At 31.4% G+C, this 21,751-nt stretch overlaps 3 protein-coding genes across 3 annotated transcripts; all 3 read right to left on the reverse strand.

Annotated features, from left to right (window-relative positions):
* Positions 1 to 342: 342 nt before the first annotated feature.
* Positions 343 to 3,123, reverse strand: LOC110607800 (receptor-like protein EIX2). The gene has a single exon (XM_021746962.2). The coding sequence runs from the start codon at positions 3,121 to 3,123 to the stop codon at positions 343 to 345; it is 2,781 nt and encodes a 926-aa protein (XP_021602654.2).
* Positions 3,124 to 16,860: 13,737 nt separating this feature from the next.
* On the reverse strand, positions 16,861 to 17,553 carry LOC110607799 (receptor-like protein EIX2). The gene has a single exon (XM_021746961.2). The coding sequence runs from the start codon at positions 17,551 to 17,553 to the stop codon at positions 16,987 to 16,989; it is 567 nt and encodes a 188-aa protein (XP_021602653.1). The 3' UTR covers positions 16,861 to 16,986.
* A 6-nt stretch (positions 17,554 to 17,559) lies between these two features.
* LOC122721770 (receptor-like protein EIX2) lies at positions 17,560 to 19,743 on the reverse strand. The gene has a single exon (XM_043950715.1). The coding sequence runs from the start codon at positions 19,741 to 19,743 to the stop codon at positions 17,560 to 17,562; it is 2,184 nt and encodes a 727-aa protein (XP_043806650.1).
* Positions 19,744 to 21,751: the final 2,008 nt, after the last annotated feature.

A 21,751-nucleotide genomic window follows, 5' to 3' on the forward strand; every position in this document is an offset into this window, starting at 1 on the left:
TTTGTACAGAAAATTTAAAGTTATTAATATATGAATTATCTTAGAAAAAGTTCAAGAATATCAAATCCTAGAAACAATCACACAAAAACACATCCCCTTTAAAGAAAATCTTCCAGCCTTCCAAACTTCAAACCTCGAATGGAGGAGGGGCTTTATTTAAATTTAGCTCAACATCTGCTTCAGTCTCAAACAACATTAAATCCTACATTAAACACTATCATCAACAATTAACATAGAAAGCATTATGATCATGTAATTGAAATTTCTGTCAATTTGCATCTCTAACAACATTAATAAAACATCCATGAATTATGAGTGATTAAATAAAAAGAACCAACCTTCTCATGCATTTCCTTCTAATTTATTTCTGAGAAACTTTCTCTTCACTTGATTTGCCTTAATTGCAATTGTTACCCAAAGCTTGTTGTAGACTCTGTCAACTAACCCAAACCAAGCACACCTCCATGAGTCGTTGAAGTACAAGATGCTACAAACTCCAACAAATCCAGCTGCAAATCCCATTCCCATACCACTGTAGAACCAAACCATTTCAGAGTCATCTTTCCTTGTAGTGCCACCTTTTTCATGACCTTTAGGCAATTCATCTGCATCATCTGAACAGTTATTCAATGGAGGTCCACAAAGTCCATCGTTGCCGATGTAGATGGATTTGTCATCCAAAGTCTGAAGTTGGTTTCCCTTTGGAATTCGTCCAGATAAGTGATTGAATGACAAATTCAAGTGACTTAAAAAGTTCAAATCAGAAATACTGGATGGAATAGAGCCAGAAAGTTCATTTTCAGACAAGTCGAGTGATTCTAGTGAGCTTAACTTGCCAATGTTCCAAGAGATATGTCCATCCAATTTGTTTGTAGATAGATTCAGGACCTGTAGACCTGAAAGATTCATCAACTCCTGGGGAATTTCTCCAACAAAGTTATTTCCTGAAAGGTCAATGGAATACAGAAATCGAAGTGTGCTAGTATATTCAAGCTCTATTCCTTTGACATAAACCTGCACATTCTCACCATAGCCTCTTTCAAAACCCACATAGAGTCCAGCATTTGAGTAATATTCCCAATGCCCCTTCTGCTCATGCATAGCAATTGCAGTGAAATTGCCAAAACAAGTAGGTATGGTTCCAGTCATCACGTTATTTGCCAAGTTCAATATGCGAAGAGAAGCAAGGTAGCAAAGCTGCAGAGGAATCTCACCTTCAAATTTATTGGAGTGAACACTCAGTACTTTCAGAGAAGATAGGCTCTCACCTATCCACCAAGGAATAAAACCATCAAAAGAATTCATGCTAAGATCAAGAGTCTCCAAGGATTCTAGATTCCTTAATGACATTGGGATCTTTCCTTGCAGAGTATTGTTTTCCAGATGCAGGGAAACAAGCGACTCTTGAGAACCCAAGGACATTGGAACATCACCACTCAGCATATTACTTGAAAAATCAATCACAGTTAAACTTGGCAAATTTCCCCAACATGAAGGTATTCTTCCTGATAGATGATTATTCGAAAGATCAAGAATTTGTAAAGATTCAATCCAGCATAAAGTAGCTGGAACGGTACCATTCAAGTAGTTGTTGGAGAGGGATAAGAGTCGCAGACTTGGCATCATTTCACTGAGATTCTGGGGAATCTGGCCGTGGAGCAAGTTGTTGGAGATATCCAATATGGTTGCATCAAAATGAGAACAGGTTAAAAAACCATCAAACTGGTTAGATTTCAACAATATGATCCTATATTCGTTAGCATAAGTTGTGTTCAGTTTTCTGAAAGTTGGCAAGGTCCCAAACAACTGATTATAAGATAAATCCAATCCTACAATATTGGAAGAAATATTTTCAAACCAGTCAGGGATGTTATCTGAGATGCTTGCATTAGACATTTCTAAAAATCTAATGCTCTTTTGTGTTTTGAGCCACTGTGGAAACGAAGGCCCTACTTCACAAGATGATAAACCAATCCAGTCAAGTTGAAAAGGAGGTATCCATTCGGGATCAATATCAAAAACTAAAGAATTCCCATCCATACTCAACTCAATCAAGCTTCTCAGGTTTAACAAGTGAAGTTCAGAAACCTCCCCATGCAATGAATTCTGACTGAAACGTAGTCTTTCAAGGTTGTAAAGCTGTCCAATGGATACAGGGATTGAACCCCAGAAAGAGTTTTCAGAAAGATAAAGAACTTTCAGGCGTTTAAATTGTCCCAAATTATCTGGAATACTACCAGAAAAGGAATTGTTTAAAAGAGACAGATTCTCTAAACTGTTCTTGATGCAAGTGGATGAGTTGCCAAAAGTTCCAGAAATCTCACCGCTGAACTTGTTGTTACCCAAGTCTAGCTCAATCAAATTGCAAAGCCTGTTCAACGTGTTGGGCATGTTGCCTTCCAAAGAATTAACACCCACATTAAGATAAGCAAGAGAATTAAGATTACTGATATCAGTTGAAAGAGACCCTCGGAAAGCATTAGAATACAGATCAAGATTTTGAAGTTTGGTAATATTATATAACCAGCTAGGGATTGTGGAATGGAAGTTGTTCCAATCAAGTCTGAGAACCTCAAGAGATGTAAAATTGACATGTGAAACATCACCAATGATGGAAAGCTCACAATTCCACAATTCTAATTCTAGTAAAGAAGGAAGCATGTTTATTGACTGCAACCAATTGTCACACTTGTCCAGGACCACGAACCACATGTACAAGTATTTCAAAGAAGATGGAAAATGGAGGCTGTGGATTGCCAATGAAGGATTCAAACTGAGATCAAGATACTGCAAGTTTGAAAGATTTCCAAGATGAAGGGAAATGTTTCCCATGATGGACGCCCGAGAAAGAACGAGCTTAGACGCCCGAGAAAGAACGAGCTTAACTACATGACCGGTTATGTCATCGCAAGTGACTCCGTGCCATCTGCAGCAATCATCCCCCACCCATGAAGGCAACGAGTTTGAATTGTTGAGGAGGCTTGACTTGAACTTCACAAGAGCTTCTCTTTCAGTCTTGATACAGCTTCCATTGAAATGATCTCCATTGCAGATGGAGGAAACGCTTTGAAGCAGAATGAGCAAGGCAAGAATCTCAACAACATTGGCAGTTGATGTTCCCATAACTTCTCAATTCAAAAACAAACACTCTAGTTTTCAATAATGATATTATTAATTAATGTTCAATATAGTTTTTATTACATCAATTTATAAAAAAATATATTCAAATATTTAGAAATTAGTTTTCATTAATTTAATATTAATTTTTTTTATATAAAATGATCTTTTTATAAGGGTAATTACCATTTTTTATAATATCAAATATATAATTTTCATCTTATAGATGTCTGTAGACTTAGAAATTCATGCCTTAGGTACAAAAATTCCAATTAAAGCACTAATTAGTTCAACTTTCACAGGATTTCAACCTCATGACATTGACTCTACCAAACAAGGACGAATAAACATCTCTAGAAATGGCAGAATTAATAATATTTTAAAATAAATAAATAAATAAATAAACTCCCTTCAATAATTTTTTTGAGGTTGGATTTGATTTCTAGTAGTTTTATTTAAAACTGTTTAATTAGAGTTAATGTTTATACCAAAAAAATAATCTTCAAATAAAATTTGAAGTTATACGAATTGTCTTAATTTTTTATAAATTTATATACTCAATCTTTCAATTTTATATTAATTATAGTAATATCCATAGAAAAAAATTCATTTGAATTGCCTTTTTGGAAAATATATTTATTGTTGGAAAGTAGCTTGGTGTGAGTTTTTTGACTTAAAAATAAAAATAAGCTCATCTCTTTAGACTTGGAATTTTGAGTTATCCAGTGCCTTTGGTACCAAATTTCCAATTGAAGCATAGATTATTAATTCAATTGCTGCCAATTTTGTTGAAACGATATTATCAGAATTTAACTTTTTTTTCTTTCATTTGTGAATTTTTTTAATTTTTAATTAATTTATAAATTTTTTAAACTCAAAAAATCAAATAAAATAATAACTGAAAAGATTATTTCCGACTAATAAATAACATATAAATACGCTCAGAAGTTAAAACAGATAAAATATCACTAAAAAGAATAAATCACTTGGTGTAACTAGCCTAATATACAACACAACTACTCTAGATAGCATATGAGCAACCACATTAACTTGTTATTGAATTCAAAGTAAAATCCCATGAATACAAGAAATTTTATTTTAAAATCAACCAGTTGTTTAAATCAGAAAAGGGTCTCTCTTAAAGCAATAGCCTTTGATGATGAATGAGGAGCGAGTAAATCTTAAAAAATTTCTAAAACTCTAATGCAAAAGTTTATCCGATCATTTTGGATAACACCATTATAAAATGTACACTATTTTTGAGTGTGTAGGGTTGCATTTAATTACATTATGCTCTACTAATTGCAGTAGAACTCCAACCATGAATACGTAATACAATCACATAAAATTAAAATAAATAAATAAGGATAATTGAGATCTCTTTTAAAAAATTACATAAAAATTATAGCTTTGGTCAAATTAGTTAAAGTCTTTTCTTTAGTTTTCACGGTACAAAATTTCAGTTAATTAAATTAATGTATTGTGGATTAATAAATAAAGTTGAGTATATAAGATTAAAATTCAACGAATGCCTTTGGTAGCAAAATCCCAATTAAAGCATAATTCAATTTCTGTCTAATTTCCTGAAATAGTAAAAGCCTATTCTATAGTAAATTTGATAAATGTATAATTTTTTATAAAAAAATACAATTTAAAAAAAAGAGATTCTATAAACATTTTGATAAGCTTGAACTAAATTATTTAATCTCATATTTTAAAATTGTTTCAATATTTATTAAAATGTCAAAATTTAGAAATAATTATGATTTTTCTAAAATAATTAATATTAAGTAAATGCATTTGATAAATATATATGTTTCACTTTGTATAAAAATAATTTATTATAAGATTTGCTAAATTTTTAAAAATTATAATTATTAAAAATTAAAAAAATATCTATGCATTGCGTGATTTCGATGGTTACTAATAAAAAAATAACCAAATAAAAAAATATTATATTTATCACACCCACTCTTTAGTCTAAATCTATAAAGATGGATAAAATTTTAAAAGTTCACGGAATACGTAAAATTTATTATAATTTTAAAATATAAAAACATAAAAGAAATATAGATAACTGGTCTAATTAATTTATAATATATTTACATCATTATATCTTATTCCCTCTTCGAGAATTAAAAGATTATATATACATCAATTAAAATATATCAATCAATCTGAACATATAATTTATATGTTATCATCTAAAATTATAAAAGATTTAGAATTAATCCAACCTCTTTTAAATTCTAATAGAGTGTTAAGGGTGGATCACCCAAAGAAATTATAATATTAAAAGTATAAGAGTGAATACAATTTACTCAATGAACAGATAAATAAATAATAAAAGAAAATAGATAAAATTTAAATACATAGTAATATTAAATTAAAATAGATAAGTATAATTTAATTCAATTAATATAAATTAAACTAAATAAACATTTTACTAAGGTATCGTTATTGAAATAATGAATATAAAATCATAAATGTAGTAAATAAAATCTATATATACTCATAATATGCTTCCTCTGAATAATGTTAGCATTTCAAATGTGCTAAAATAAAATAATAATAGAATGAGAATAATGTTGGTATCTTAGACTCTATGATGAAAATATTGGCTCAAGAAATACTAGCTAGAGCTATCTCAAAAAGTCACCACCTGACATACCCTAAACTAAATATATATGCTAAACTAAAAATAAATCACCTGATGAAGTGTTATCTACTCGGTATATATATATATATGTATATATATAGTGTAATCGATTATTTATTCCCCCGTACTTTAAATTTTATTATCATTAATTTAAGAACTACGAATTTATTTTATCCATTCTCATTTTAAATAAATAAAAAAATATATATATATATATATATATATTTAAAAAATATCAATATTATATTGTAATACCCGGTTAGACTCCGGCATCGGAATTCCTACCGTCCGGCGGAATCTCGGATGTCGGAACCCTCTAAAAGGGTAAAATATGTTTTATAGAATGTTTTTACATGTTTTTAATGGTTTTAATAAAGAAAGAAATTGAGTTTTGAAAGAAAAGACCAAGGAGGCAAAACCCAGGTTCGGTCGCCGAACATGGGGAGCTTGCGGAAGCTCCTTTGGCCCCCAAAAGTGGTCTGGCCAGCCACCTATAAAAGGTCTCTTGTCCGAAAATGGGCGAGTTTTCTCCCTCTATTTTCGGACATAGGTGAGATTTCGCTCTTCCATGGTCGATTTGTTGTTTTCCTTCAAATCTTACGAGTTTTTGACAAGCTTTTATCTTTGTTTTGATGTTTTGAGCACAAAACCGAAGTTTTAAGAGTTTGGAGATTCCGGAGACCAAATTCTCCCAATCTCCAAGTTGGGTGGCATCTCCTCTCGATCTTCAAGAGGTAAGTGTAGATCCATACCCTTTTCTATGTTTTGAGTAAGTTTTATGAAGGGTTATGGGGTAAAGATGCATGTTTAGGCTAGTTATATAATGTTAGGGTTATGTTAGTTTAATGAGAAATGTGATGCTAAATGTGATGTATGTTGGGGTATAGGCTAGTTTTATGCCCCTATATGCTTGATAATGTGTTTATGCATGCTTTTGTGTATTGAGTATGAGTTTGGAGGGTTTTGGGAGGCTAGATGTGGGATGGCAGAATCGGGCTCTACCACCCAGAAGGATCCAAGTTCGGCCGCCGAACCTGCCTGTGGAGGCAGCTTTAGGCCGCCTAAACTCACCCCCGAAAGTTGGACTTTCGGCTCTAGAGGGGAGTTTCGGCCCCCGAACCTGCCGCCGAAGGATAGTGACTTTCGGCTCTGGAAGGACCTTCGGCCGCCGAAACCTGCCCCCGAAAGTGCCTGACTTTCGGATCTGTAGGGGCTTTCGGCCGCCGAACCTGCCACCGAAAGTCCCCTGCCCGGCCTTCCTTTGCCTGTTTTGCATGCATGTTTTGTGATGTTTTAGGGGGGGTTTTTGGGGAGTTGTTTAGAGTCATGTTAGAGTTGTTTAGTCCCTCATTTGAGTCCACCTGTGTAGGATCAAACCCGAGGAACCGAGAAGGCTAGCAGTGAGATAGCTGCTTCAGAGTCTGTTGAGTATCAGCCAGAGGTGAGTAGAACTGAACTTTATGTTTTAAAGTAACTAAAATTCGAGCATGTTCATGCATCACGAATGCCATGTTATGTATTAGGTTGTTTGCATTAGAATTCACGAATATGATGCATTGCATAATATGATGTTGATGTGGATGGATATTGGATGACCCACTAGCCCTCGATATGATATGTTATGATACGGTATGGAAGTCCAGCGAGGCCCATTCAACGCCCCTGGCACGATGTAAGAGAAAGACCAGTGAGGCCCATTCTACGCCCTTGGCGCATTGGATATGTTATGTTATGTCATGTTTAAGAGAAAGACCAGTGAGGCCCATTCTATGCCTCTGGCACAATTGGATATGTAGAGGGTTATTGGTGACAAGTCCATCCTTGATGTGAATTGTTTGTGATGTAATGTATTTCATGAAAGCATATGTTTAAATAATTATTTTTTTTACTGTTTTGCTCACTGGGTTTTAGTAGCTCATCCTTTTTTCCTAACCCCCAGGTTTGCAGGGTCAGAGATAGCTCAGGAGGTCGGCTAAAGGCTGGTATATGTTGTGTAATAGTTTAGTAGTGGACATGTAAAATGATGTAATATATTGATTTGAGGATTAGTATTGTGCTTGGCCCTAAGGTATGGTTAATCCCTTTTGGGTACATGATCTTTATGTAATGTTTTTATTAATGAGATGTGAACCAAGCTTGATATATGTAATGTTGACCCAACTAGAGCATTTGATAAGGGCTCTAGTGTGGGGTTTTTATGTATACAATTATAGTGCATGCACAGGTCAAGCTTGGTATGTGAAAAGTTTAAAATTTTTATGAAAATGTATGATCATGTATGGGATTTTATCAGGTATACAGGATGTATGGTAGGCTTGCTACGGGTCCCGGCGACCTTAAGTCGATCTGGATCCTAGTGCCGGTAGCTGTCCGGTTTTTAGGTCGTTACAGAGTGGTATCAGAGCCCTAGGTTCATATGGTCGGACCTAGAGAGTGTCGAGCTCATAGATGTTATAGAAGGGCAAGCAAAATAGAAAAAAATCATGTCCACCAGGATAGGATGTAAAGTCCTGTCTTGATTTTGATGTGAAATGCCATGATAATATACTTGTGCATTAATGATGTGAGATGTATGATGCGGGTTCATGTGTTTCCACATGAACCATATGTTGCTAATGTTGTGTATATGTGCTATTTTTTAGAAGAAGGATGAGAGGCTCACGTCGATCCGCTTGATTGACAGGAGCTCCATCGGAAAATGAGAGCATGGATGCCCGTTCCCCTGCGTTGCCAAGGGAAATATCTTGCAGATCAAGTAGAGAGAGAACGTCAAGGGACCCTAGAAGGTCTTTTGATGTAAGCAGGAGGGGAACAGTTCAGGGGGAAGGTCAGATGATGTGAGGGAAGCTATGGATGATGACCAGAGAAGAGATGGGAGTTTGGGTATGAGCATGTCTGAGGAGGGTACAGGGGAGTCACAAGGAGGCGCTCAGGCCTCGGGGTTTGGTTATCTACCCTAATATCTACCCTTTCCACAGGGCCCAGGGTATCCGATAGGGGGTACATCGGATTACTCCAGCTTTAACCCATATCCCTCCTACATGCCTTATCCTCCTTTTTACCCACCATACCCACAGTACCCTATGTATCCACCCTCACCCTTCTACCCAAGCACAGCAAACCCTAACCCAGGGAATGCTGCACCTCCTCCCCCACCAACAGAACCTGCAGCCCCTAAAATCCAAACACCTAAACCTAGCTCATTTAGGGGGAGCAAAGTGAAGATAACCGATTACCTGAAGCTAGATGCTCCCAAGTTCAAGACAGGTGATGACCCATTTGAGTACCTCAAAATGGTAAAAATGATAAAAGATGAGCTGGGGGCAAATGATAGTAGGGCCATTCGGATGGCGGGGTTCACTTTGAAATGCAAGAAGGCACGAGAATGATTTAAGAATTATGTGGACCCAAGGTTGGATAGCCTGTCCTGGGAAGAGTTTGCTAATGAGTTTGCTGGATGGGCTTTTCCTGATAGTTCCAGAGAGCTGAAGGTGGTTGAGTTTGAGCAGCTGAGGTAGTCAGAGGATATGAGTGTTGATGAGTATATAGACAAGTTCTTGGAGCTGTTACCGTTTGTGGGGCAAGCTTATGATACATACCAGAAGAAAGCAAGGAGGTATACCATGAGGCTCCACCCTAGGTATTCCTCCCTAATCCTTGAAGCAGAGAGGGAGAGCTTCCACACCATTGTAGATGCAACCCGGAAGATGGAGGCTAGTGCCATCATTGAGGGGTCAGTTAAGCAGTCAGTGGCACAGTCTTCGGGTTTCAAGACCCCAAGCAGGGGAAGTTAGATCCCTCTTCTCTGAGTCCAGCAGCTTCAGGCAGTAAAAAGTGGGGCGGAACCACTAAAAAGCTAAAGAAGAATAAGTTCTGGAACCGGTTGAAGTGAGGTCTGGGTTTAGGTGGTGGCTCGAGCTCAGGTTCAGATGGTTCAGAATGCATGAGGTGTGGGAAGCCGCACAAGGGAGTTTGTTGGTTTGGGACTACCGCATGTTATAGATGTGGATAGGAGAGGCATATGGCTCGGAAGTGCCCTAGAGCAGCTATGATGGCACAGTCCCAGCAGACAGCCTCGGGCAGTGTGGCTCAGCCAGTGGCTCCAGCCATGATGCAGGGCAGTGGTAGAGGCAGAGGGAGAGGGGAGCCTCTTCTTCAGCAGGTTTCCAGGGTGAAGGTCCATCAGCTCCAGCTCGGATCTTCACTATAACACAGCAGGAGGCTAACACGTCAAACACCATGGTCTCAAGTAATCTCATCATTGGATGTTCTGATGTGTATGTTTTAATGGACCCTGGTGCTTCTCATTCTTTTGTTGCTCCGAGAGCCGTAGAGAGGTTGGGTTTGATAGTCTCTGGGTTAGAGTGTCCCCTTTGGGTCAGTGGACCCAAGTGTGATCCATCTGTGGCAGAGTCAGTCTGCCGGTTTAGTCCAGTGTTTGTTGAGGGTAGATGCCTTCTAGCCGACCTTGTGATTCTAGACTTGACGGATTTTGATGTCATTCTAGGGATGGATTGGCTATCTGCTCATGGTGCTACCTTGGACTGCAGAGATAAGGTAGTTAGGTTTAGAGGTCAGGATGGGTTAGAGGTTCTCTTCAGGGGAGACAGGAGGGGTATGCCTAGAGGATTGATATTAGCCCTACAGGCTCGTAGGTTGCTCAGGAGGGGTTGTCAGGGGTTTCTAGCTCATGTTAGAGAGCTTGATAGTCAGGTTAGGGAGCCCGCCTCAGTACCTATAGTCAGAGAGTTTTCAGATGTCTTCCCAGACGAGCTTCCAAGATAACCACCTGCTAGGGAGATAGAGTTCGAAATAGAATTGATGCCTGGAACCAAACCGATCTCTATCCCTCCCTACAGGATGGCACTAGCAGAGTTGAAGGAGCTAAAGGAGCAGTTGCAAGAGTTGGTAGATAAGGGTTTCATCCGACCGAGTACCTCACCTTGGGGTGCTCCAGTGCTTTTTGTGAAAAAGAAGGATGGATCCTTGAGGCTTTATACATCGGACCCTTTGAAATCTTGCAGAAAATTGAAAATGTATCGTACAAGTTGGACTTACCTGCTTCAATGGAGAGAATCCATCCGGTTTTTCATGTTTCCATGTTACGGAAGTTCGTGTCAGATCCGGGCAAGGTTTTTAATAAGTCTGATGTGGAGATCCTAGGAGATCTCACCTATGTTGAACAGCCAGTGCGGATCTTAGACACGCAAATCAGAAAGCTAAGGAATAAGAAAATCCCGATGGTGAAAGTCCTTTGAAATCACCATAATATAGAAGAATGTACCTGGGAGACACGGGAGTCTATGCTTCAGCAATACCCCTATCTCTTCTAAGGTATGTATTTTAGGTTTATGTGTTTCTTGACGCTTTGTTATGTGTATGCTTGTTTGTTGAATATTCGGGGACAAATGTTCTTAAGGGAGGAAGAATATAATACCCGGCTAGACTCCAGCATCGGAATTCCTACCATCCGGCGGAATCTCGGATGTCGGAACCCTCTAGAAGGGTAAAATATGTTTTATAGAATGTTTTTACATGTTTTTATGGTTTTAATGAAGAAAGAAATTGAGTTTTGAAAAAAAAGACCAAGGAGGCAAAATCCAGATTCGGCCGCTGAACATCAAGTTAATTAAAATAAATAAACAAGGATAATTGAGATCTCTTTTAAAAAATTATATAAAAATTATAATTTTGGTCAAATTAGTTAAAATCTCTTCTTTAGTTTTCACGGTACAAAATTTCAGTTAATTAAATTGATGTATTGTGGATTAATAAATAAAGTTGAGTATATAAGATTAAAATTCAACGAATGCCTTTGGTAGCAAAATCCCATTTAAAGCATAATTCAATTTCTGTCTAATTTCCTGAAATAGTAAAAGCCTATTCTATAGTAGATTTGAAGGTAATATGCTATCATGCTTAAATTGCAGATATATCACAAACTTTAATTATTAAAAAATTCTTTAAATTCAATTCATTTTATTCAAATTGCAAAATGTATAATTTTTTATAAAAAAAATACAATTTGAAAAAAAAAAAAATAGAGATTCTATAAACATTTTCATAAGCTTGAACTAAATTATTTAAAATTGTTTCAATATTTATTAAAATGTCAAAATTTAGAAATAATTATAATTTTTTTAAAATAATTAATAGTAAGTAAATGTATTTGATAAATATATATGTTTTCACTTTGTATAAAAATAATTTATTATAAGATTTTCTAAATTTTTAAAATTTATAATTATTAAAAATTAAAAAAAATATCTATGCATTGCGTTACTAATAAAAAAATAACCAAACAAAAAAATATTATCTTTATCACACCCATTCTTTAGTTTAAATTTATAAAAATGGATAAAATTTTAAAAGTTCACAGAATACGTATAATTTATTATAATTTTAAAATATAAAAACATAAAAGAGATATAGATAACTGATCTAATTAATTTATAATATATTTACATCATTATATTTTATTCCCTCTTCGAGATTTAAAAGATTATATATACATCAATTAAAATATATCCATCAATCTGAACATATAATTTATATATTATCCTCTAAAATTATAAAAAATTTAGAATTAATTCAATCTCTCCTAAATTCTAATAGAGTATTCTTGAATGGATCATCCAAAGAAATTATAATATTAAAAATATAAGAGTGAATACAATTCACTCAATTAGTACAATTTACTCAGTAAACAGATAAATAAATAATAAAAGAAAATAGATAAAATTTAAATACATAATAATATTAAATTAAAATAGATCAGAATAAGTATAATTTAATTCAATTAATATAAATTAAACTAAATAAACATTTTACTAAGACATCATTATTGGAATAATGAATATAAAAATCATAAATATAGTAAATAAAATTTACATCCACTCATAATATGCTTCTTCTAAATAATATTAGCATTTCAAATGTGCTAAAATAAAATAATAATAAAATGAAAGTAATGTTGGTATCTTAGACTCTATGATGAAAATATTGGCTCAAGAAATATTAGCCATAGCTATCTCAAAAAGTCACCACCGCTAAATTAAATATATATGATAAATTAAAAATAAATCACCCGATAAAATGTTATCTACTCGGTATATATATATATATATATATATATATATATATATATATATTATAATCGATTATATATATATATTATAATCGATTATTTATTACCATACTTTAAATTTTATTATCATTAATTTAAGAATTACGAATTTATTTTATCAATTCTCATTTTAAATAAATAAAATAATATATATATATATATATATATATATATATATATATATTTAAAAAAATATTTGTTTACCTATACCGAAGAGTAAAATAAGTTTAAAACGCATATTCTATCATTTATACTAGAAGCTGGATCCTCTATCATCTATAGAGGAAACTGAATTCTCCACTAGAATTGATAAACACATATTCTAAAATGAAAATATAAAATATAAAATATAAATTTTAAATACTATATATATATATATATTAAGAAAAATTCGTTAATATCTCAAAATTATACAGATTAAAAAATACTTAATAAATTATTATGAATATTATTTAAATTAATTTATGAAAATTATTAATCTTAAAAATAGAATTTCATCAATTATTATTTATTTTTTAAAAATTTTTAAATTATAAAAATTATTATTTAATAGTAAAAAAATGAATTAAATTGTAATAATATGAATGAATGTGATAAAATTTATTTATTTAAGTATTAGAGTTTTAATAAAAAATTATTTAATTTTTTATAATTGAGAATTTTAAAAATTTATAAATTAATTGGGTTGAGGTGGGGATTATTTAGATTGAAAATGAATTATATATATATATATATAAATAGCAGAGCAAATCTCTGTTCTTTTGGAGAGGAAGAAGAAAGGGCTCTGATTTCGGAATTCTTCTCAAAATCAGAGTTTTTATTTATTTTATTTATTATTATTTTTTTAAATTTATAGATTTTTTTAATTTAATAAACTGAGTATAATAATTTAGATAAAAAAGCAAATAGTGCAATTACAGAGAAAGAAAACTAAGGCTAATAGAGTATTATAAATTTAATAATTAGATTAATAAAATTTTACGTTGTATTTCTTTACGCTCTTATTTTAGTTGAACCGTTTGATACAGTTAATGGTTGATTGTTGATAATTAGTTGCCGATGTTGATAGCTAATGATTGATAGCTAATTGTTAATTACAGTTAAAATATTTAAAATATTTAATAAAAAAATATCTAATTTTTATTATTTAAATGTAAATTGATGAATAAGGATATGTATTATATAATTTATTTATAATTAAAATATGTTTAAAAATTAAATTTAATTTAATTAATATAAATTAAATTGAATAAATATTTTGCTAAAATTTCGTTACTGGAATGATAAATATAAAATTATAAATGTTACATGCACTTATATAGATAATATTGATATTTTTAGGTATATTAAAATAAAATAATAATAGTATAAGAGTAATGTTGATATTTTAGGTTTTATGATGAAAATGTTGACTCAAAAGTAAATAAAATATTGGTCAGACCTATTTTAAAGGGTGATCACTTGGCATACGCATGTGTATATCAAGTGTTTTAAAAATAGTATAAATATATGTTAAACCAAAAATAAATCACTTATTATTAGCGGTTATCTATTTAGTGTATTATATAATATAATCGACTATTTATTCAGCCGTATTTTAAATTTTACATTCATTAATTCAAAAAATATGAATTTATTTATATATATTTATCTGTCTACTTATATCGAGGATAAAATAAATTTAGAATGCATACTCTATTATTTATACTGAAAACTGAATTCTCTCCTAAAATTAAAAAAAAAATTAAATGATAAATAAATATTTTAGGATAAAAATATAAAATTTAAATTTTAAATATTAAAAAAATATATTTTTTTAAAAAAATTTGACAATATTTTGATAGAATTAGATCTCTCAAAATTACACAGAATAAATTATTATGAATATTATTTAAATTAATTTAAGAAAAATATTAATTTTAAAAATAAAATTTCATTAATTAATTTAATTAAATTTTTTTAATTTTTAAATCAAAAAATTATTATTTAATAATAAAAAAATAAATTAAATTATAATAATACGGATAAATGAAATAAAATTTATTTATCTAAATATTAATTTTTTTTTAAAATATTAATTTAAATAAAAATTCAACTGAAAGTTTTGAAAGTTTATAAATTGATTGAGTCGATGAACAGAAGATTTGGATTGAAAAAGTTTTTTTTTTTTTTTTTTTTTTTTTTTTTTGGTATAAATAGCATAACAAAACTCTATTGTTTTCCGGGAGAAAGAAGGAAGGGGTTCTGATTTCGAAATCCTTTCCAAAATCAGAACTTTTATTTATTATATTTTTTTATTTTTTTAAATTTATGAATTTTTTTCTTCTAATGAAACGAGTATAATAATTTAGATGAAAGGAAAGTGCAATCACAGATAATCACAGATAAAGGAAACTAAGGCTAAAATTAGAGTATTATAAATTTAATTTGATTAGATTTTTAATTAAAATCTATTTAGTTTAAATTTTATAAATATTAAAATTTTAATTTTTAATTTATTTAATTAATTAAACCGACTTAATATTCGCTCCTAATTATGTGTAGAGATGAAAAGAATAAAGAATAAATAAATACTCTTTTAAGTTCTAACATGTAAAAGAAAATAAAGAGGAAACAAGTATTTTTTTTTAAAAAAAAATTACTTATTAATAAGAAAGTTTATTGATTTTAAAAAAAATTACTGATTAATAAGAAAGATTATTGATTATGAATTATGAATTTGTTATATTTTTTTAATTATTTTTAAAATTAATAAAAATATATAATTTATTAAAGAAATTTAAAATGTTTTATTATTGCATTCAAATATGAAAGTCTCCTCCTCCATCACAAGACTTGGGAGTGTAGCATGGGTTAAATTACTTTCTTGCCCACCACAGATTATTAACTTTGAAATATTTATGTAATCCCTTTGGAATCGAAGTTCCAATTGAGGCATAATTTTTTATTTTAAAGGTATTTATAATATAGTATTTAAGATTTAATAAAATTTAAACATTAATTTAGTTAATTCATGAGATTTTACTTTATTATTTAAATAATCATTATATTATAATTTACTGGTATATCATTTTTATAAAAATAAATTTAAAGCAGTAAATTATAATTATTTTTTATAAATAAAATAAATATAAAAAAAACTTGGTATAATTTTACATATATCGATATAATTTTATTATTTTTTATTCTTATTTATATAATTTTATTTTTATATAAATAATTAAAAATTATTTATATATTTTATATTGTATGATTTTTTTTTAAATAAAAAAAATCAGATAAACAACTAACTCAATTTGAAATATTGCAGCCGTGAGTCTTGTGGGGGCCGGAGGAATTTCTGTATGCTTCCATTGCTTTTCTTGTGTTTGGAACCACATTAGTAATTGCAGCCGTGAGGTCGATTTTGGTAATTATACCCATCGTCGATTCTTTGGCTGCGGGAGAAGACGCACTTCCGGCGCCTGTAATTCCTTGTAAGCAAACAGCGTCGGAGGAGAAGGAGCAGCAAAGACCAAACATGTGAAATAATATAAGATGACGTTGGTTGACAGAGGGATTTAATTTCCAGCCAATTGATTATTTTCATGCTGGATCACGTGCGTGGCACAAGGTTGGAAAATTCAGAGAGGAAAAAAGAAATTGCAAAAAATGCTAAAACTGGGTTTGGTTGTTAGAAATTATTAGATATATAAAAATTGTCAATTTTTATATTAAAATTCGTATGATTTTTTTTAGTTGGCAATTTTTTTATTATTTTATAGCAATTTAAAGTTATTGTACAGAAAATTTAAAGTTATTAATATCTTCCTGCAAACAATCACAAAAAACACATCCTCTTTAAAGAAAATCTTCCAGCCTTCCAAACTTCAAACTTCGAATGGAGGAGGGTCTTTATTTAAATTTAGCTTAACATCTGCTGCAGTCTCAAACAACCTTGAATCCTACATTGAACACTATCATCAACAATTAACATAGAAAGCATTATGATCATGTAATTGAAATTTCTGTCAATTTGCATCTCTAACAACATTAATAAAGCATCCATGAATTATGAGTGATTAAATAGAAAGAACTAACCTTCTCATGCATTTCCTTCTAATTTGTTTCTGAGAAACTTTCTCTTCACTTGATTTGCCTTGATTGCAATTGTTACCCAAAGCTTGTTGTAGACTCTGTCAACTAACCCAAACCAAGCACACCTCCATGACTCGTTGAAGTACAAGATGCTACAAACTCCAACAAATCCAGCCGCAAATCCCATTCCCATACCACTGTAGAACCAAACCATTTCAGAGTCATCTTTCCTCGTAGTGCTACCTTTTTCATGACCTTTAGGCAATTCATCTGCATCATTTGAACAGTTATTCAATGAAGGTCCACAAAGTCCATCGTTGCCGATGTAGATGGATTTGTCATCCAAAGTCTGAAGTTGGTTTCCCGTTGGAATTCGTCCAGATAAGTAATTGAATGACAAATTCAAGTGACTTAAAAAGTTCAAATCAGAAATGCTGAATGGAATAGAGCCAGAAAGTTCATTTTCAGACAAGTCAAGTGATTCTAGTGAGCTTAACTTGCCAATATTCCAAGGGATATGTCCATCCAATTTGTTTGTAGATAGATTCAGGTTCTGTAGACCTGAAAGATTCATCAACTCCTAGGGAATTTCTCCAACAAAGTTATTTCCTGAAAGGTCAATGGAATACAGAAATCGAAGTGTTCTACTATATTCAAGCTCCATTCCTTTGACATAAACCTGCACATTCTCACCATAGCTAGCTCTTGCAAATCCCACATAGGGATCAGCATTAGCGTAATAGTCCCACTGCCCTTTCTGCTCATGCATAGCAATTGCAGTAAAATTGCCAAAACAATTAGGTATGGTTCCAGTCATCACGTTATTTGCCAAGTTCAATATGCGAAGAGAAGCAAGGTAGCAAAGCTGCAGAGGAATCTCACCTTCAAATTTATTGGAGTGAACACTCAGTACTTTCAGAGAAGATAGGCTCTCACCTATCCACCAAGGAATAAAACCATCAAAAGAATTCATGCTAAGATCAAGAGTCTCCAAGGATTCTAGATTCCTTAATGACATTGGGATATTTCCTTGCATAGTATTGTTTTGCAGATGCAGGGAAACAAGCGACTCTTGAGAACCCAAGGACATTGGAACATCACCACTCAGCATATTACTTGAAAAATCAATCACAGTTAAACTTGTCAAATTTCCCCAACATGAAGGTATTCTTCCTGATAGCTGATTATTCGAAAGATCAAGAATTTGTAAAGATTCAATCCTCCATAAAGTAGCTGGAACTGTACCATTCAAGTAGTTGTTGGAGAGGGATAAGTGTCGCAGACTTGGCATCATATCACTGATATTCTGGGGAATCTGGCCGTGGAGCAAGTTGTTGGAGATATCCAATATGGTTGCATCAAAATCAGAACAGGTTAAAAAACCATCAAACTGGTTAGATTTCAACAATATGACCCTATAATCGTTAGTATAAGGTGTGTTCAGTTTTCTGAAAGTTGGCAAGGTCCCAAACAACTGATTATAAGATAAATCCAATGATACAATATTGGAAGAAATATTTTCAAACCAGTCAGGGATGTTATCTGAGATGCTTGCATTAGACATGTCTAAAAATCTAATGCTCTTTTGTGTTCTGAGCCACTGTGGAAAAGGCCCTACTTCACAAGATGATAAATGAATCCAGGAAAGTTGAAAAGGAGGTATCCATTCGGGATCTATATCAAAAACTAAAGAATTCCCATCCATACTCAACTCAAACAAGCTTCTCAGGTTTAACAAGTGAAGTTCAGAAACTTTCCCATGCAATGAATTCTCACTGAAATCTAGTCTTTCAAGGTTGTAAAGCTGTCCAATGGATACAGGAATTGAACCCCAGAAAGAGTTTTTAGAAAGATAAAGAACTTTCAAGCGTTTAAATTGTCCCAAATTATCTGGAATACTACCAGAAAATGAATTGTATAAAAGATACAGATTCTCTAAACTGTTCTTGATGCAACCGGATGAGTTGCCAAAAGTTCCGGAAATCTCACCGCCGAACTTGTTGTAACCCAAGTCTAGCTCAATCAAATTGCAAAGCCTGTTCAACGTGTTGGGTATGTTGCCTTCTAAAGAATTAAAATCCGCAGCAAGGGAAGCAAGAGAATTAAGATTACTGATATCAGTGGAAATAGACCCTCGGAAAGCATTATAGCGTAGAACAAGATGTCGAAGGTTGGTGATATTATATAACCAGCTTGGGATTGTGGAATGGAAGTTGTTCCATCCAAGGTTGAGAACCTCAAGAGATGTAAAATTGACATGTGAAACATCACCAATGATGGAAAGCTCACAATTCGACAATTCTAATTCTAGTAAAGAAGGAAGCATGTTTATTGACTGCAACCAATTTTCACACTTGTCCAGGAGCACATAGGTCAAGTTCAAGTATTTCAAAGAAGATGGAAAATGGAGGCTGTGGATTGCCAATGAAGGATTCAAACTGAGATCAAGATACTGCAAGTTTGAAAGATTTCCAAGATGAAGGGAAATGTTTCCCCTGATGGACGTCCAAGAAAGAACGAGGTTAACTACATGACCGGTTATGTTATCGCAAGTGACTCCGTCCCATCTGCAGCAGTCATCTCCCACCCATGAAGGCAACGAGTTTGAATTGTCGACGAGGCTTGACTTGAACTTCACAAGAGCTTCTCTTTCAGTCTTGATACAGCTTCCATTGAAATTATCTCCATTGCAGAAGGAGGAAACGCTTTGAAGTAGAATGAGCAAGGCAAGAATCTCAACAACATTGGCAGATGATGTTCCCATAACTTCTCAATTCAAAAACAAACACTCTAGCAGATTTTAGAAATTAAATCTATAATATTTATATGCTTATTTTGTAACTAATTTACAAATTTTAATATATTTTTTCATAAAATGATCTTTTTATAAGGGTAATTACCATTTTTTATAATATAAAATATATAATCTATTGAAGAAATTTAAAATGTTTTATTATTGCATTCAAATATGAAAGTCTCCTCCCCCATCACAAGACTTGGGAGTGTAGCATGGGTTAAATTAATTTCTTGCCCACCACAGATTATTGACTTTGAAAGACTCATCTCTTTAGACTTGGAATTTTGAGTCATCCAGTGCCTTTGGTACCAAATTTCCAATTGAAGCACAGATTATTAATTCAATTGCTGTCAATTTTGTTGAGACGATATTATCAGAATTTAACTTTTTTTTTTTCATTTGTGATTTTTTTAAAATTTTTAATTAATTTATAGATTTTTTAAACTCAAAAAATCAAATAAAACAATAACTGAAAATATTATTTCCAATTAATAAACAATATATAAGAATGGTCAGAAATTAAAACAAATAAAATATCATTAAAAAGAATAAATCACTTAGTGTAACTAGCGTATGAACAACTACATTAATTTATTATCGAATCCAAAGTAAAATTCAATGAATACGTCTTTAAAATAAACTGGAGTTTTATTTTAAAATCAACCTTTTACACGTTAAGTTGTTTAAATTAGAAAAAGGTCTCTCTTAAAGTAATAGTTTCTGGTGAATGAGGAGCGAGTAAATCCTAAAAAATTTCTAAAACTCTAATGCAAAAATTTGTCCGATCATTTTGGACAACAACAATATAAAATCTACACTATTCTTGAGCATGTAGGATTGCATCTAATTACATTATGCTCTACTAATTGCTGGAGAACTCCAACCATGAATACGTAATACAATCACATAAAATTAAAATAAATAAACAAGGATAATTGAGATCTCTTTTAAAAATTACATAAAAATTATAGCTTTAGTCAAATTATTTAAAGTTTCTTCTCTAGTTTTCATGGTACAAAATTTCAATTACTTAATTAAATTGATCTATTGTGGATTAATAAATAAACTTGAGTATATAAGATTGAAATTCAACGAATGCCTTTGGTAGCAAAATCCCAATTAAAGCAATATTCAATTTCTGTCTAATTTCCTGAAATAGTAAAAGCCTATTCTATAGTAAATTTGAAGTTAATATGCTATCATGCTTAAATTGCAGATATTACACAAACTTTAATTATTAAAAAATTTATTTATAAAAAATTCTTTAAATTCAATTCATTTTATTCAAATTGCAAGATGTATAATTTTTTATTAAAAAATTACAATTTGAAAAAAAAAATAGAGATTCTAGGAACATTTTGATAAGCCTGAACTAAATTATTTAAAATTGTTTCAATATTTATTAAAATGTCAAAATTTAGAAATAATTATGATTTTTCTAAAATAATTAATATTAAGTAAATGTATTTGATAAATATATATGTTTTCACTTTGTATAAAAATAATTTATTATAAGATTTTCCAAATTTTTTAAAATTATAAATATTAAAAATTTTAAAAAAAAAAACGATCTGCTCAATTCAATGCGCGATTTCGACGGTCAATAATAAAAAAATAAATTAAATAAAAAAATATTATCTTTATCACACCCACTTTCTCAAACTCAAACAAAACTAAAAGAATTTCTCCTAATTATAAATAAATATGTACAATCTGTCACAATTTTAAAATATAAAAATATAAAAAAAAAACTGATTTAATTAATTCATAATATATTTACATCATTATTTTTTATTCTCTCCAAAAAAATAACAAGATTATATATATACATTAATAAAAATATATTCATTATTTTAAACATATAATTTATATATTATCTTTCAAAATTATAAAAAAATTACAAAACAAATAATTTAAAATTAACTTGACTTTTACTAGATTATGATGAAGTGCTAAGAGTGTATCACCCAAAGAA

Source organism: Manihot esculenta, chromosome 1 (genome assembly GCF_001659605.2).
Source record: "Manihot esculenta cultivar AM560-2 chromosome 1, M.esculenta_v8, whole genome shotgun sequence".
Classification (NCBI taxonomy): domain Eukaryota; kingdom Viridiplantae; phylum Streptophyta; class Magnoliopsida; order Malpighiales; family Euphorbiaceae; genus Manihot; species Manihot esculenta.

What these genes read in the sequence shown, in the direction of transcription:
- LOC110607799 (XM_021746961.2), bottom strand. Translation starts at nt 17,553, where the DNA reads ATGAATCTTTCAGGTCTACAGAACCTGAATCTATCTACAAACAAATTG.
- LOC122721770 (XM_043950715.1), bottom strand. Translation starts at nt 19,743, where the DNA reads ATGGGAACATCATCTGCCAATGTTGTTGAGATTCTTGCCTTGCTCATT.
- LOC110607800 (XM_021746962.2), bottom strand. Translation starts at nt 3,123, where the DNA reads ATGGGAACATCAACTGCCAATGTTGTTGAGATTCTTGCCTTGCTCATT.